This window comes from Uranotaenia lowii, chromosome 2 (assembly GCF_029784155.1).
Source record: "Uranotaenia lowii strain MFRU-FL chromosome 2, ASM2978415v1, whole genome shotgun sequence".
NCBI classification, from domain to species: domain Eukaryota; kingdom Metazoa; phylum Arthropoda; class Insecta; order Diptera; family Culicidae; genus Uranotaenia; species Uranotaenia lowii.
The window spans coordinates 213,278,085-213,293,286 of record NC_073692.1 but is presented as its reverse complement, the minus strand read 5'-3'; the positions used below and the strand labels follow the sequence as shown (position 1 = coordinate 213,293,286).

At 41.2% G+C, this 15,202-nt stretch overlaps 1 protein-coding gene across 4 annotated transcripts in view; it reads left to right on the top strand.

The window, feature by feature from the left end:
• Positions 1–15,202, top strand: part of LOC129749891 (intersectin-1) — a 40,100-nt gene that overhangs the window by 12,758 nt on the left and 12,140 nt on the right. Inside the window, exons 2-13 of one of the 4 annotated variants that reach the window (XM_055745011.1) lie at positions 6,197–6,955; positions 7,018–7,433; positions 7,508–7,605; positions 7,729–7,904; positions 8,055–8,439; positions 8,499–8,672; positions 8,730–8,948; positions 9,022–9,212; positions 9,288–9,615; positions 9,681–10,034; positions 10,921–11,050; positions 11,124–11,297. In XM_055745011.1, coding sequence (XP_055600986.1) covers positions 6,197–6,955; positions 7,018–7,433; positions 7,508–7,605; positions 7,729–7,904; positions 8,055–8,439; positions 8,499–8,672; positions 8,730–8,948; positions 9,022–9,212; positions 9,288–9,615; positions 9,681–10,034; positions 10,921–11,050; positions 11,124–11,297 — 3,404 coding nt within the window. Of the gene's footprint in view, positions 1–6,196; positions 6,956–7,017; positions 7,434–7,507; positions 7,606–7,728; positions 7,905–8,054; positions 8,440–8,498; positions 8,673–8,729; positions 8,949–9,021; positions 9,213–9,287; positions 9,616–9,680; positions 10,035–10,920; positions 11,051–11,123; positions 11,654–15,202 lie in introns of those variants that run through there. The other 3 variants (XM_055745013.1, XM_055745010.1, XM_055745012.1) reach the window with 3 other exon arrangements.

Here is a 15,202-nt window from a genome sequence, read left to right as displayed (position 1 = left end):
ATTAGCTTTTAATAAACAATCTTTACTTTCTTTAAAAGATGCATCACATTCAGTTGTCCATATAAATCGTTGATTTTTCTTAAGCAAATCATAAAGATTGCGCAATTTAGCTGATAGATTTGGAATAAATTTATTGTAAAAGTTTATCAACCCCAAAAAGGCTTTTAATTGTGTCACATCCTGTGGTATTTTAGCATTTTGAATAGTAGATAATTTTTCAGGGGATGGCAATAATCCATCACTAGTTATAATGTGTCCTAAATATTGTAAGGAATTTACAAAAAATTTACATTTCTTAAAATTTATACAAACATTAGCTTTGTAAAGTCTTTCAAGCACCTGTTCTAATTTAAGCAAACATCCTTTAAAATCCTTTCCTGCGATTAACAGGTCGTCAAGATAGCAACATACATTTTCCAACCCTTTAAGTATTTCGTCCATTACACGTTGAAAATCACCAGCACTGGATGACAAACCTTGAGGTAATCTGTTATATTTGAAAAGACCAATTTCAGTATTTATCACCAGATATTTTTTTGAACGTTCAGACAATTTTAGCTGAGTGTAAGCTCCTGTCAAATCGAGGGAACAAAAAATTTTATATCCAGCCAAAGAAGCGAAAATATCTTGTGCAAGTGGCAAAGGATAAGTACTGGGAATAATAAATTTGTTTAAAGAAACTTTGCAGTCTATTACCATACGAATATCTTCGTTTTTCTTCAATACGGCAATGACCGGAGATGCCCATTCACTAGATTTGACTGGCGTTATGATACCCTGCTTCTCTAATCCTTGTAAATGTTTCAAGAACTTCTCCTTTAGTTTATATGGCACCTGATAGGCTCGCTTAAATATCGGTTGCTCTGTTCTGAAATGTAAATCAACTTCATATCCTGAAATTGGTTCTGTTAAATCTTTGTTAAAATTTTTTCCATACTTTTGTTTAATCATGTCCAAAGTTTTCTCCCTGGTAGCCTCCAAAATAACGTTGTTAACAGTTGAAACCTTTGAAAAACTAGCTTTCCATTGCGGATAAAATGTTTCCATCCAGTCCCGACCCAAAAGAGGTACAAAATCATTTTTACTTTTCAAAATTATCATGGTTTTCAATGTTTTGCGATTATTGAGACTAGCCAACACTTGAACTTGTCCTACGATATCAAGTTTGGCTCCATCTACTACCAATAATTTTTTGTTACATTCAAAAATCGGGAGGAAAGGAAAACGCTTTTTGTATAAATTTTCACTCATCACCGATACTGCAGACCCTGTGTCCACTTCCATAGAAAGAATCTGACCCTCAACAACTGCATTGACCAAACAAGCTCCGGAAATACTGTTTATAGACGATATCATCATGCAATTAATTTCGCTCTCCTCGCTGGAATCATTTAATCGTAGACGATCAAATTTATCGGTGGGTGAAACAGTTTTCTGTTGTTCTTGTTCTACAAAATTGACATTCTTTTTCTCGAACCAGCAGTCTCGACGTAAATGACCTGAGCGATTGCATTTGTTACAAACAGCTCTCGAGTGGTTGAATTGTTTACGACCACGAAATCGACGATCATTATCTCCACTTTCGTCCCTACTCCTACTACGCGATCGATACCTAGCAAGCTTTCCGTAGCGCTGTTGATTGTAATCCGCCCGATTACCAAAACGATTGCTTTCGAACCCATCACGACGAACCAGTCTGTTTTTAATTGAAAAAACATCCGCTTGAGCCTCACTGTGTTCCCCAATTATTTTCGCGCGTTCCCCAGCCAGTTCATTGTTAATTATCATGTTAGCTACCTCTTCCAGTCCACGATCATCGTCCATCAAAAGTTTATGCTGTAAAACCTTATCCCTGAGACCGATGATCAGTCGATCTCTTATAGCTTCGTTTTTAAATTCACGGAAATTACATTTTTCCGCTAACAGTTTTATCGCAAGTACGAAATTTTCGGAACCTTCATTGGCTCCTTGGAACCGATTGTAGAATTTGTACCTATGCATCAACGCTGGTTGAGTTTTGTCGAATCGCGCTTTCAATTTCGTTATAATATCTCTATACTGTAAACTACTTACTTCCTCATTAGGAAACAGTAGTTTTATTTCGTCGTCACAAGATCGCCACTCAAAGAAATGAACCACGATTTTTTGCAATCTTCTGTTACCTTGTTCAGATCACACAGGATCTCAAATCGTTCCACGTAATTTTGAAACGATCGACCCACGTTATAGTGATCAATCGTTCCAATCATACTTGGAGCAGTCATGATTGAATTGGTATATAGTTTAAATCTGTGCACAATTTAATAAAATCAATGTTAAAATTCAGTACTCACGCTTTCGAAGCAACTACTACCTGCAGATGTACCGTGAAATGCACTGTGGAATGCAGTACCCTCTAATTCCACTTCACTTCTCACTTGAAGCACTCTTCGTTCGACGCTAGTGATATGCAACGACCACCTCACGTTTCCAGTAGCTGCTATCGATCAACTTAAGGTTGGATTTTGACTCGCACGTTTTCTCACGACTCACAGATTTCGTCTCACTTCCCTCGCTGAGTGACGTCGAGTAGCAAGCGTCGGTAGAGTTGCTTCGCTGAGGCGACCTACTAGCCCAAACCACTCACGCTGAACACGATGCTTTAGAACAATTCTTTTGTTCGCCGACTAAACCCTTGGCCTTACCTACGAACTCACTCTAGAAATATAATCTATTCCGTTTGAGTTTTTCCTTTTTCCTCGTCGCCAGCTGTTATGTACGCTTTTAAATCAGGAACAACTATTATCCAACTTGGAAATTAACTTTAACTAGGGGATTTTCAATACAATATATAAAATACACTTTTAGGATGGCTCCGTTTATCGTCACGGCTAAGATCAGAATGATCGTTTATTTCATTTCGACTCCGATCGCACATCGATCGGATGAGTAGAAGATCTCGTCTAAACGAGTGATCATTATAAATCATTACAGTGCGTTATGCATTTATCTGGACACTTCACTGCATAGACAAATCAAACTGGACAGAAGAATTATCGTAGTCTGGGCTGAAAACACCAGTTGGAGAGTGCAAAGAATGGTTTACCTTCATTGACATGAAGACATGGTATATAAACATAAATCTGGTTTGAAAATTTTGCTCAAGTAACCTTTCAAAATTAACGATCACCAATGGGTTCATGACCTGATGAGGAACCGAAGTGATAGTAGATTGTATCGATCTTTCAAAGGGAGTATTCCTGCCAAAACTTCAAGACTCATGTTATGCGTTGAGGATATACAGCCCAAAGCGATGCGGAGTCAACGGTATTGTTGAAAGATTAGTTGTCCGATACAATATTAAAAGATCTTCTGGATGGGCTCCCCAACAGTTGCCAGTGATTGATCGGAGAAAATCGATTCTCTTTTGGCATTTTCCTTTCAGATATTCAATGTGTGCTCTCCAGGTAAATTTGGAATCAAACCAAACCCCAAGATCCTTAAAACACCTCGATAGAGTGATCGTTCTGCCAAGTAGTAGGAGCTATCTTTTAGCTGGTCTATGCTTTTTAGAGAAAACCACCAACTCCGTTTTCTCTCGAGAGAACTCGATCCCAAGTCCCAAAGCCCAGGATGACAATCTGTTTAAAGTCTCTTGTTAAGGTCTGTGTAGATGTGACTCAGTATTACCTGTTACAGATACTACGCCATCATCTGTAAGATGTCTTAGAGTGCAGCCTTCAGAGAGACAACTGTCGATGTCACTTACGTAAAAGTTGTACAAAAGTGGGCTCAAACATGAACCCTGCGGGAAGCCCATGAAGGAGGGCTTATTTTTCTAATTGCAATATCTCCGTGATCAAAGTTCAGATGTTTCTCACAAAGCAAGCTGTATAAGATGTTGTTCAATAGTGGAGGCAGACCCCGGGAGTGCAACTTGTCTGACAACACCTCTATTGAGACTTCATCAAAAGCTCCGTTTATGTCCAGAAACACTGAAGCCATTTGCTGACGTTTTGCGTACGCTATTTGTATCTCTGAAGACAGCAAGCAAAACAATCGTTTGTTCCTTTGCGCTTTCGAACCCCATATTGAGTGTCTGAAAAGAGACCATTTGCTTCTACCCATTTATCCAAACGAAACAAAATCATTTTCTCCATCAATTTGCGTATACAAGACAACATCGCTAATGGACGGTACGAATTCGCATCGGACGCTGGTTTTCCGGGCTTTGGATAGCGATAACTCTCACTCGTCTCCACTCTTGGGGAACAATGTTTTTCCCCAAGAATTGATAAAATAAATTTAACAAGCGAAATTTTGCTCCATGTTTTCGAAAATCTTTGAATGCTTTTGATCTGTTTTTATAAAAACTTTGGAACAGTGCTGGTCCCACCATAGATTTGGGGGCCTTCGAAGAACAGATAAATCTTGGGATGAGAGCCAAAAAACAAAAAAAATGTTATAAAAACTATCGTTGGAAATTTTACACAAGTTTCATGGGCTAGCTTGTATGTCTGTTCTCTGTGGTGGTACTCCTCCAAGGAGGTAAAACATTCATAGTATCAATAGCATCTGTTATTTCGTCCGTGTACTTTTTCCAATGTCTTATAAGGTCATATGCTATATTTGTTGAATTTGAAGTGCTGGCCCCATTGGTGATTGTAATTTTGATTGGCAAGTGATCACTACCATTGGGATCGGGGATTACCTTCCACTGGCAATCCAATGATAGAGAATTTGAGCAGAGTGAGAGGTAAATTGCACTTTGTCTTGCAGGATGAGGTACCCGTGTTTTTTCACCCGTGTTCAAAATTGTTAAATTGAAACTGTCACAAATGTTATAGATAAGAGTAGAACGACAATCGTCAATTTGTTCTCCCCAAACAGTTCCATGTCCTTTGAAGTCACCCATGATCAACCTTGGTTCAGGCAAAACTGAACACAGGTCCTCTAGGTGACTTCGATTCACTGCAACTCTCTGAGGCCAGTACAAACTGACAATGCATAAGTCCTTACCTCTTATAGTTGTATGACAAGCAACAGCTTCAATTCCTCCTGATAAAGGGAGGTTGATTCTATAGAAGGAGCGGTGCTTATCGATCCCCAAAAGCACCCCTCCATTAGAATCGTTGCGATCCAAACGGATATTATTAAAATCGTGGAAGGAGATGTGTGATTGAGAAGATAGCCATGTTTCGGAAAGGGCAAAAATATTGCAACTAGTGTCATGAAGAAGAAATTTGAACGGATCCAGTTTAAGGGATTAAACTACGACAATTTCACTGTAAAACAGTGATATCTCCGACCTCTCGGCATAAATAAGCCATCGAGAGAGATAAACACTGAAAGAAAGGGTCAAGTTTACATCAATTGCTTCTAAAGTGTCTTTACAATAGGAAGCATTGCACTAACAATGCTTTTTATGGATTCAGATACGTTGAAAAACGAGAAAATTCCATTAGAATGTCAGAAAACTTGAAAAGTCCCGGTTGAGGAGCTGATTCTGGCAAAACCGCATCAGTAATGGGAGCGTTTGAAGTCCCCGCTGCTGATGATTTATTCTGTGGTGAAAAGGTCACGCGGAATCCAGGAGGAATTTGTTTCTTCTTTTCTGCAGCAATCGCTTACTTGGTGATGTTGGTTGGAGGGCTGATTGTCGGGTTTTTATTCGAAATCTTGGGGGTCTTGGTATTTGTTTTAGCACGCTTTCATGAGTTCGCTACAAAATTAAACGGATTCTCCTCATCTGTTGTATCCTCTTTGTCAAATGGCAGCACTGGGAAAATGTTACTGGACTGCGGTTGGATCGGAGGCGCCGCGCCCTTCAGTATAGCGGCATAGGAACGTTTTGAACGTTCCTTCAAAGAGCGCTTTTGACTATTCCAGCGGCTCTTAAATGCCTCGCACAAGGAGATATCATTGGCCGAGCCCCCGAAATAGACACATTTCTGTTCTATTGCTGAGCACGCTTCTTCCCCATGAACATCCCCGCATTTGATATAATTATATGACGCGGACACTCGCCGTGCCTTTGGATAATATTTGTAAAATCAATTATGGAAAAACGAAATACGTCCAATAACAATCTACCTAACACGTATTGCCGATCGTGGTATATTTTAGTACACGCCTGTCAAGTTTCTTTTCGATAAAAAGATTTTTAAGTCTTAGGTTTCTGTTAAACGAATTTAATTTTTTTCAATTTTCTTCCCAGGGCTCTTGCTGATACAGACTCCGATGGAAAGATGACTCTCGGTGAATTTAGCATCGCTTGTAAGCTGATCAATTTAAAGTTGCGTGGGTTCGAAATTCCGAAAACTCTTCCACCCACAATGATTGCGTCACTTACTGCGGTTGGTGGAACACCCATCCTTACGCCAACCTCTGGGCTGAGTCCTCTAGACCCTCTTAAGTCCCTCAGCGGATCAATTGGCAACATGGCTCCAGCAGTTCCGCCACAACCAGCAATGATTCCTCATGCAGTTCCCCAGGCCGTTGTTCCGCCAATGATGAGTAACCAAATGATCGGTATGATTCCGCAGCAGCCGTTGATGCCAGGTGGAGTTCCAGTAAAACCTGCTATCCCGCCACAACCTTTGATTGCCACGGCTCAACCTCCCATGATGCCGATGCAACCACTCATCCCGGGTGCAGGTGTTGTGCCACCTATGATGCAACAGCAACCTCTCATTGCCGGATTGGGAGGAATGCCTACTGCGCAACCTATGGGCACCATTCCAGCAGGCGTTGGTATTGTTAAACCGTTGATAGATCCGGTAGGGGGCATCGCAAGTCCTCCATTAGTGGCCAGCGTTCAGCCTGTTATGCCATCAGTTATGGGAGTTATTCCTCCCGCTGTGCCGCCGTCAATTGTGGCAGCCTCAGTTCCTGCTCCACCTACGCCCCCATCCGGTGGAGGAACTCCCCAAAGGTCGATGTCCATCTCGGAAAAGGCACCGTCCATAGAATCTCCGTTAGTATTTTTGTACTTTTATTTTTCTAGAGCCCCTCATTTTCAATACCGTTTATTTACAGGCAAGTTGAATGGGCTGTCAAAGGCCCGACCAAGCTTAAGTACACTCAGCTGTTCAACACCACCGATCGCAACAGGTCCGGCTTCCTAACAGGACCACAGGCTCGAAATATCTTGATCCAATCGAAACTACCCCAAGCATCGTTGGCCCAGATCTGGGCCCTCTCCGATATCGATGCCGATGGACGGCTGGGTTGCGAGGAATTTGTGCTAGCGATGTACCTGTGCGACCAGGCACTGCAGGGCGAAAAAGTTCCGGCTACACTGCCTCCTGAGCTGATTCCTCCATCCTTCCGGAAAACAACTTCGCGCCACGGATCAACGGTAACATCGCGGCATGGATCCGTTTCCTCTCAGGGTGGTACACCGGCCCACGTTGCTGCGGCTGAAGCTGATCCACTGTCCGGTTTGCCACAAAGTGAGTTTTAAATGCGTAATAATACATATGAACGACTGGATAATTTCAAATCCTAATTTTCTATATTCAAACAGCTTCGTTCGAAGACAAACGCAAGGAAAACTTCGATAAAGGACAAGCAGAACTTGACAGAAGACGCAAAGCACTCATGGATATCCAGAAGAAAGAACAGGTACGACTTCAATTCGTCAATGTTTTAAGGGGATGAAGAAGATGAAAGTGTTAAAATCCCAGAAAAAAACAAAAATGTTTATTGTTTGAAAAATGTATTTATCGATTGTGTTACCATTTATAGGAGGAACGCGAACGCAAGGAACGTGAAGAACAGGAAAAGATCCGCAAAGCTAAGATGGAGGCAGAGTTGAAGAAGCAACAAGAACTGGAGAAAGAACTTCAACGCCAACGAGAACTGGAGCAAGAACGCGAGGAGCAACGTAAACGGGAACTTGAGAAAAAAGAACTTGCTAGAAAGTATGTTATTCTTTTTTGCAATTATTCATGCATTCTTGTAATCTTTTTTTTTTTTTAATTCAAATTGTACCTTACAAAACTTAGCAAAATATCTTATGAAAAAACGGTAATAAAATACATTACAATTTACCACATTTCCCAATGTTTTAGGGAACTGGAAAAGCAGCGCCAACTCGAATGGGAAACGCAAAAGATCGCAGAAATGCAACAGCAGCGACAACGTGAGCAGGAAAATGTACTCAAACTGAAAGCCCAGAATCAGTCGCTAAGTGTGGAATTGAGTACGTTCAATGAAAAAATTAAAGAACTTTCCCAAAAGATTTGCGACACTCGCGTGGGCGTTACGAATGTGAAGAGTACCATCGACGGAATGCGAACTACCCGGGACACGCAGATGAGTGATATGGCCCAGCTGAAGGCTAAGGTGAAAGATCAAAACCAAAGATTGGTGCAGTTAAGTCAGGAGAAGGCCAAGATGGACGCTAAAAATAAGATGGGCGAAACGGAGAGTCAGCTACAGTTTACTAACAAACAAGTGAGTTCTGTTAACAACAAATTGAAAATTTCACGACTAAATTTCTTCTGATATTACAGCTAATAATTCAACAACTAAAAGACAAACTGGAAAATACTAAAGAGCAAATGGAAAACAAGAGTACCGACATTAAGATCAACTCCGAACAACTGTCTGAACTGAAATCTCAACTGACCGATTTGATTGATTCCTGCGAAAAGCTGTACTTAGAATATGACATGCAAAGAATACAGGTAAGGACAAAATAACGTTTTCTCTCATTCAACACTTACAATTAAATTCTATTGCAGATTCTCGAGATGAAAAATAATCGTAAAAATGAATCTTACACGAGCTCTTGGGACACGGGAAGTTCGTGGCCGGTTGATAATACGCCTGCCGTCGCGGAAACGGTATTACCGAGTGAATCCATCAAAACTCCACCTGGCTACGTGAAATACCGAGCAATCTATGAATTCAGCGCTCGAAATGCGGACGAAATTTCATTCCAGCCGGGCGATATAGTGATGGTGAGTCGGTTTTTACGATATATTTTCAAATGTCGTTTGAATCTTTGCTTACAAATTTGTCACAAAAATACAGGTACCACTAGAACAGAACGCTGAACCGGGATGGCTAGCAGGAGAAATCAACGGCCACACGGGCTGGTTTCCGGAAACCTATGTGGAGAAGGTAGATAGTAATCTGAATACCGTAGAACCCACGCCTGCAGAAACTATTGCCTATGCAGAACCGGCAGCTGATTTCAGCGCTGCTCCAACCAACGAAGTAGAGTAAGTTTATAACGATAATCCACAACGCTTTGGTGACATTGAAATACTCATGTGTTTCTTTTGTCTTTCTTGCAGAGGTATATCGTCTTATGTAGCCACCAATTCAGGTTTAGATAATACCACCGGTAATAATAATGCTGTTGATGAACAATTTGCAGCGACATACAATGGTGATGTAGAGTATTATGTAGCATGTTACGCGTATCAATCAGCTGAAATAGGGGACTTGGTGTTCGACACTGGGGAGATTATAGCTGTGTCTAAAAAAGAAGGAGACTGGTGGACGGGAAATATAGGCAATCGAACTGGCATCTTTCCTTCAAACTATGTACAGAAACAGGAATCTGTAAGTACTGCCCTAGAGTCCAGTAGTGAAGCTAGTGTAGTAGTAACCGAAAAACAAGTAAATATCATAACCGTGTCAGAAAATCCTCGGCAGATAATTTATAAAACATTTTCCTTTTTTAGGAGGTAATAAACGGAAATCAACAAGCATTTAACCAAACACAGCCGCAAGAGGTAGACACCAAACGAAAGCAATCAACGCAGGACGCCGAAGATGCCAGAAACCAAGCGGAAGCGGATTCGGAAGTGTCCCAAATCAATACTCAGCCACCACCTGCACCGGCCGCCAACGAAGAAAACACCCGCTACTCATCGATGTCCATGTCCGCCACGCCCAGCCTGCGAAGGAAGGGAGAAGTTGCACAAGTGATCGCTCCATACGAGGCTACCAGTTCCGAACAGCTGTCTCTCACTCGCGGTCAGCTGATCATGATCAGGAAGAAGACTGATTCCGGTTGGTGGGAGGGAGAGTTGCAGGTAAGAATATGGAGCAAAAAAGGTTCAAATAGAAAAACGAAAGGAATCTAAAAACTGCAACCGGTGATTCCTTTTGAAGATGAAGCAGCTTCTCTTCAACGTAGGCGTTTTCCGCATCTATCGGAACATCCTTGTCGCCTTTATCTTATAACCCTCTTACGGTGGATCTGTCCATATCCGACAGAGGTAAACTTTCACAGTCGAGTTTTCTTCCTTTTTATTCCGGCACTTGCACATATGCCAACGAATCAAAAATTTTAGGAGTTTGTAGTTTGGTTTCATTTTTGCTTCTCGAAGTGAACAACGGGACATCCCGATTAAGGCTCTGTTCTTCCGTTCAGCCATGCCGTTTTTGTCGGACTATACAGCCAGTCTGCTGAAGTAAAATGCCTTCTTCCTTCAGCATTTCCCTAAACGAGTTGCTAATGTCGTAGAGTCGCTCTATCGTCGGCACTGCAACTAGGTTTCAAAACCTCAACCTCTTAGTACGAGTGTCGACCCAATAGATTGATTTGGTTGAAGTTGAAACCGATAATCACAAGCAAAGATGTAATTCGAAGAGAGGAACTTCAAGGTCGAAACAGGTCGAGTTCCTTAAAAATCCTCTGCTCCTTGACACAAATATTCGAATGGGAGGATAGTCTCAATACCAACTTCCGCAGGGTGAACGTCCGCGCTGGCTGCCAGTTCTGTTATTGGTGTTACACCTGAATGTCTAAATTTTTTAAGACATAAGACCTTACAGAATCCCGACTATGGTTGTACACTTAGTCATACACACGAAGAGTAATAGCAATGGCAAATAAAATGAGCTGCCTCAATGCAGATATCGACTTCGTAGATTGGTTTTTGAAAAAGCCTAACAATTATTTTGTTTTATCATCAGGCCAAAGGAAGACGGCGACAAATCGGATGGTTCCCCGCTACGTACGTCAAGATCCTGCAGGGCGGACGAAACAGTGGCCGCAATACTCCAGTGTCTGCTAGCAAAGTGGAACTGAACGAAACTATTCTTGGTGAGATCCTTCGAGTAAAATAATTTTTCAAGGGTTTGTACTAATAAAATATCTACTGTCTCGTTTATTACAGACAAAGTAATAGCACTGTACCCGTACAAAGCGCTCAACGACGACGAGCTGTCGTTCGAGAAGGACGACATCATAGCGGTCCTCGGCCGGGACGAACCCGAATGGTGGCGTGGGGAGCTAAACGGAACAACGGGTCTCTTCCCCAGCAATTACGTCGGGCCGTTTGTGACGTCAGGTAAGAAAAGCTCGACCCCCGGTATCGCTAGCGGAAGTTAACAATGAAAAAGCATAAACAACTTTGCTGCTGCGTGATCAATCAATCGAATGAACGTGAAGAACGGGCACATACATACCCATACATATGTAGATCATAGCTATTATTTAGTTGCCGTTTTCTTCTTTTGACGTAAAACTCATTTGTGTAAGTTATTTTGGAGACAAAAATTAGCAAACGTAACCATTTCTGTTATATTTTCTCTTATGTATTCTTGATTTAGTGTATCTCAACTCTCTTGATTTGTATATTTACGTATTTTATATGTATCATTTTTCGATTATTGTTTACTATATTATATAAACTGTGATTAATTATTTTTTGTTTTCTGTGTGAATAGAACTAAAAAGAAAAAAGAAGCCAAATAATGTCCAGCCGGAGACTTAGATCAATTGGAAAGTTGTGCTTTTATCCGTATGAGTTTTGTACCGGACTCATGAGGCCAAACTGGTTCTCTGAGACGATTGGCAAACAATGTCTTCATAGTAACATGACTCTATAGGAGTTTTTGAAAAGAGTTTTCAGAGAAATCTTGATTTTTTTCGGGCGGGATCAATACATACTTTGGAAATGCCGAACATTTGCTTTGAGTTTGTATTGTATTGCCCGCACTTAGAGCAGCGTGTCTGATTGTAACAGCAGTCGGTCGTATGATCTAGTTACTTGCATCCCTGGCAATGGATGACCAAGGGCACATCATGTCTTACAGGTAGATGAACCTTTTCGATCGTAATACAAGCAGGGAGATCGGTACCGAAAAAGATCACTCAAAAAGAGTTCAACAGAGTATATGTTCTATTTTCCCTTTGTCATATGCTTATCTCATACACTGCTGGACAAATGTATTCGGCATAAGTTAACTAATCACATTTATTCAATGTAACTTTTAATAGTTTGGCATGTTCTCATAATTTTTTTTAGGTTGAATTCCGTGAATGTTCTCTTTCAAAGCATGTGAAATTTGTAACGTTGTTACAAAATGATTAAAAGGTTTAATAGATTGTTGTAAATTTTTGCAGCAATCGATTAGATCTTTTTATACGATGGATTGGCGAACTTTCTTCCTTACGTTAATCGAGTCGAGGCATAGTTGCTCAATTTGAAAGTAGTAATTTCAGTTTCGTTTAAAATTAGATTTGCGCCCCTAGTGGTGAGAGGTGGAACCACAATTTGGTAACCGATCGCCGTCCGATCATCCATCTCTCCGGGTTAACGGAATTTCTGACCAATTCCGAGAGATAAGGATCGGATAATGATAATACATTTATTGTATTAGTGGGATTTGATTTCGTATTTACAATTTCCGGGGGCCAATACCCTCGTTTGCCATTAATCATTCTTTTCTCGATTTGTGCGGCAATCAGTTGATACGTTTGCCGAGTTCAAAAGATTGAGTGATTTGTGATGTGAGCTGTTGGATTAAGTTGGTTAAAATTGGTTGGAAATCACAGGTAAGCTCACCCTTAAAACCCCGCACGATTCTGTAAATTAATTGCGTGAATTTAGTTACAGTTTCGAGAAAAAAAGATACCGTGACACTGATAGATCGTCACTTTTGTTCGGTTCGAGTGATCTGCCTTCAAGCTCCACGTGAGTAATCTAAAATCTGATGGGTTGAAGAGATTTCTAAAAAAAACTTCCTTTAGTGGCAGGAACCGAATTCGGTTGTCCCGATTGACGTCAGATTAGAGTAGGAGTGGTTCGAATACCGTAAGTTACAAAAAAAAAAAAGATTTTGGAACAAATTTTAATTCACAACAAAAATCCTTAGTCCGATACCAGGATCGAACCCAGGTACTCCAGCAGGGTGGAGATACTTTTTTGACCATCCTAAAAGGTAATTAGCTAGGACCTAGAAAACTGTTAAGATCACAATTTAATACCAAATTTGTAATTTGTGCGTTTCTCGTCTCGCTTGAAGGATTTTCCTTCAAGCGAAGGTGTTACTTGTGGGTGCAGGAAGTGCCGATCAGCCAGATCGACGCTCTCCAGGGATTGGTCCGGTCACCCTAGGGTCAGCGTCCAGCGTCCAAACGTCTGTCCACCTGAGATCACTGGTGGTCGTCAATTGCCCCCTGGTCTCCCGGATTCCGAATCCAGTGGTACGACACGCAGGCAAACTACATCATCGCTCGATTACCCCGGACACACATCGTCAGAGGAAACTGACAGCATCTGCCCAATTAGCCAATTAGTAAGGTCAGATCCGATTTGCTCTGTGCTGTTCTAAAAATAACTCCGGTCGAAAAAGCGAAGTATCGATGATATTTATTTTATCAAACTTGGCTGAATTGTTAAAAAATAGCACTTGGTGTGCCGATAAAGAAGAGTAGGTTCAATAGGGGGGATCTCAAGATAATTGTTCAGATTTGGGGCCTAGGCGGTAAAAAGCATTAATACAAATTGTTAAATCTGAATTTTCAGCTGGTTGAAACTTGGAGAGAAAAGTTTCATTATTGCTTGTTTCGCGTTGTAGGTTTTGTATCCCTGTTGGAGAGATTTTCGGGTTAACTCGGGTGTAAATGGGTCTCGGATAGCGATTGGTTCGGGTTGACGAACGGAAATTGCTGCTTCACATACGCGCACGATTGTCACGTGCTCGTTTGGCGCTAAGTGAAGGCAGTCTTTTGATCAGTAAACTTCACTTCAGCAAACAAATTTACCATTCTTTATTCTGCTAGTCTGCATAACAAGAAGGGTAGAAGAATACTTAAATCTCCTGAAGTAAGCTTCAAATGAAGAAAATTCATTTCTGGTTCATTCACATTGCGACACAAAAAACAATAGCGAAAAAAGGGCATAAAAGTGAATAAGCTTCCAGGGAAGCAAAACGAGCAGATCTGATAATGATAACTGGTTTATCGCTTGTGTAACACTAAGCGATAAAAATGAGAACGCGATGACATTGATCCCTTTCCAATGCCGATCAAGATAACTCGTCCGAAATTATTTTCTTCCGGTTAGTTCTAGTTCTGAGAATATTCTCCGACAAAACTGGGAGCGAACGAAAAATCAAACGCACAGAGAGTGCTTTTTCTTGCTATTATTTCCATTATGATTCTCCGCGCTCATAGCTCCATGCAAAAAAGTGAGAAATTTTCTCTCGTCCGGGAGCGATAACATTATCCTTATCGTTACAAGAGACGATAAATTTGAATCGGAACGCACAACTTATCGAGAGCAAAATTGAAGTTGATAAGCGCTCACATAAGCAATCAATTTTTACATGATACGATCCGATTGTAAGTAAGAATTTAAAATTTGTATGTTAATATTTAAGATTTAAGATCAAACACATCATAATTTAGAATTCCCTGAAGATGATGCTAAACAGCGTCGAAACGTCGGAATAATTAAAAAATCGTTTTCGTAATTTTTTGACTGAACTGCCGAATAACAAACGCATTAAATTATCCAGACGACCTCTCTTCAATTCCGTTACTTACTTAACTTACTATGATCCCGCGTCGATCCTCGATGCATAGGGCCGTGGTAAAAGACCTCCACTGTTGACGATCCGGAGCCAGCGTCTTCACCTGGTCCCAGTCAAGATTCTCGTCGACAGTTCGGATTTCAGCGACTAGGCTTCGCCGCCACGAATTTCTAGGTCTGGCTCTTCTTCGATGTCCATCTGGATTCCAATCTAGCGCCTCTCTGCAAATCTCGTTTTATCTTTTCGTAGCGTGTGCCCAATCCATCTCCACTTACTTTCCCAAATCTCGATTTCTAGAGCCCTTTGATGACACCGGCGATGTAGTTCCTCATTCGAGATCCAGTTTCCAGGCCACCAAGCGCAGGTGATATTCCGCAGGCAGCGGTTTACAAATACTTGCAGTTTTCGCGTCGTTACCGCATATGTGCACCAA